At 39.8% G+C, this 2,500-nt stretch overlaps 1 protein-coding gene across 1 annotated transcript in view; it reads right to left on the reverse strand.

Moving 5' to 3' along the window:
* Positions 1–1,581: 1,581 nt before the first annotated feature.
* LOC125038064 overlaps positions 1,582–2,500 on the reverse strand; it is a 1,256-nt gene continuing 337 nt past the window's right edge. The window contains exon 3 of the mRNA XM_047631300.1: positions 1,582–2,199. Within this exon, the coding sequence (XP_047487256.1) occupies positions 1,582–2,199 (618 nt within the window). The remainder of the gene's footprint in view (positions 2,200–2,500) is intronic.

The raw sequence follows: 2,500 nt of genomic DNA on the forward strand, positions 1-2,500 counted from the left end.
ATTGCGTTTTAATATGAGCCGATGCGATTAGATTACTTTTTGAAAGTAATTCATATTGCAATGCTGGTGTGCATATTGCTCGATGATGATAAACACTTCTTATGTTGCTGTTATGTTGGTCTGTCTTAAGGATATGCTTTAAGTCGTGTAAGTGGGTGTCAAGATCGAGGGTAATTTTATACTTGGGTGCTTTATATTTTTACATAATTTTAATTTGACAATCTCCAAGGATATGCATAATGAAGGGAATTATCAAAAATAGTTTTACATGTACATTACCTTGTTCTAAATACGTTGCTTTTGTTGTTTGAAGTTTATGAAGGTAATAACACCTTATACGGTTTAGCAATGGTTAGTGCAGGGAGGATCTGCTAATACTCAGATTCATGCATTTGCAGTGAAGTAAAAGATTGCAACATAAGGATTTTAAACACAATTATTAGGTCGAAAGGCAACGGAAGTCATTGTAACGAAAAAATGTAACTGCAATTTACATCAGAAAAAAATAATATTTGTAGTTTATCATAATGGCTGAATAGTAATTATTTGTAAAAATATTATTCAAGGATAAATTGTACATTGAAATTCAGTTTGCCTCAATGATTAAAAATAAGTCGTTTCTGCATCATTTACTCACAACAGATATAGGTTAATAATTAATGTGACATATTACTACACACATCGTGACATTAAACACACATTACATCTGAACACATTCAGTGGCACACAAGAAATAAACAAAGAAGCATATAAATACGTGTGTGTGTGTGTGTGTGTGTGTGTGTGTGTGTGCGCGTGTGTGTGTGTGTGTGTGTGTGCGTGTGTGTGTGCGTGTGTGTGTGTGTGCTTGTGTGTGCGTGCGTGTGTGTGTGTGTGTGTGTGTGTGTGTGTGTGTTTGTGTGTGTGTGTATGGCTGTGTGTTTGTGCATATGTCTACAACTATGTCTATGCCCATGTTTGTGTCTGTCGGTATGTGTTTCCTAACCACCGTCGGGCTTCACTCCCCCCCCCCCCCTCTAAAGGCTTCACCCCCTCCCTCTCCCTCGTCGCCTTCTGCATTCCGTTCCTTTGATTTTTTTTTTTTTTTTTTTTTTTTTTTTTTTTTTTTTTTTTTTTTTTTTTTTTTTTTTTTTTTTTTTTTTTTTTTTTTTTTTTTTTTTTTTTTTTTTTTTTTAGGGGAACCAAACACCCACTCCCTGACTTTGTGATTAATTCCTACATTAGTTTGATTAGGGCAATTGGTGCGTATGATTCTGGGCGACTGTGCCTTGTCTGGGGTTGGTGTTAGGGGGTGGGTGGAGGACGTGTGGGGGAAGAGAGGGGGTAATGGTGGAGAAGTTGGGGGGGGGGTGGTAATGGGGTATGGGGGAGAAGAGGGGAAAGAGGGGGGGTTGGACAAGAGAGGTAAGGGTAGGGGAGATGGGTAGGAAGGGAGAGAAGTGGGGAAGGGTGGGGATTTGGGGTGGGGATAAGGTCAGTGGGGAGGAGAAGTGGGGAAGAGAAGGTGATTGGGGGATGTAACGAGGGGGAGAAGTGGGGAATGTGGGGCGAAGAGAAGTGGGGAAGGAAAGGAAGTTGGGATCAAGAGATGGGGAGATATAGATACACTCGGGATGGGGTTAGTCTGCTCCAGAGATTAAGCTGCGCAACACCATTCAACACCACATTATACCACACAAAACCATCTGACACCATATTATACCACACAAAAGCATATGACACCACATCATACCACACAAAACCATCTGACACCACATTATACCACACAAAACCATCTGACACCACATTATACCCCAAAAAAGCATATGACACCACATCATACCACACAAAACCATCTGACACCACATTATACCACAAAAAAGCATATGACACCACATCATACCACACAAAACCATCTGACACCACATCATACCACATAAACCCATCTGACACCACATTATACCACACAAAACCATATGACAACACATCATACCACACCATATCATCTGACACCACATTATACCACACAAAACCATCTGACGCCACATTATACCATACAAAACCATCTGACACCACATTATACCACACAAAACCATCTGACACCACATTATACCGCACGACTCCATCTGACACTGAATTTATATGTGTAATGCGCCGACTGTGTGGTCTTAGATCACGTTGATTGACTTTGTACAGTGTTATGTGAAAGTCGACTTGTTTCTGCTTAGACAGTGCGGATTATATACGTCAATGTGTAGTTCTGATGCATCTTATGGTTATGGCCAAGTAGTTTGACATAGTTAGTATGACATAGGGTAGTTATATGTTCCTTAGTTATGACTGCTCTCGGCTCTCAGTGAAATTGGAAGGTGTTGAGGGTTTGTGATTAAACTCGTAATGTAAAAGACAAATATTCAACTCTATTTGGCTTCATATTTCTACATCATCTGACACCATATTATACATGGTATCGTGACACCACATTATACAACTGACACTATGTGACGACTTCTAATATAGC

Source organism: Penaeus chinensis, chromosome 24, assembly GCF_019202785.1.
Source record: "Penaeus chinensis breed Huanghai No. 1 chromosome 24, ASM1920278v2, whole genome shotgun sequence".
NCBI lineage: Eukaryota > Metazoa > Arthropoda > Malacostraca > Decapoda > Penaeidae > Penaeus > Penaeus chinensis.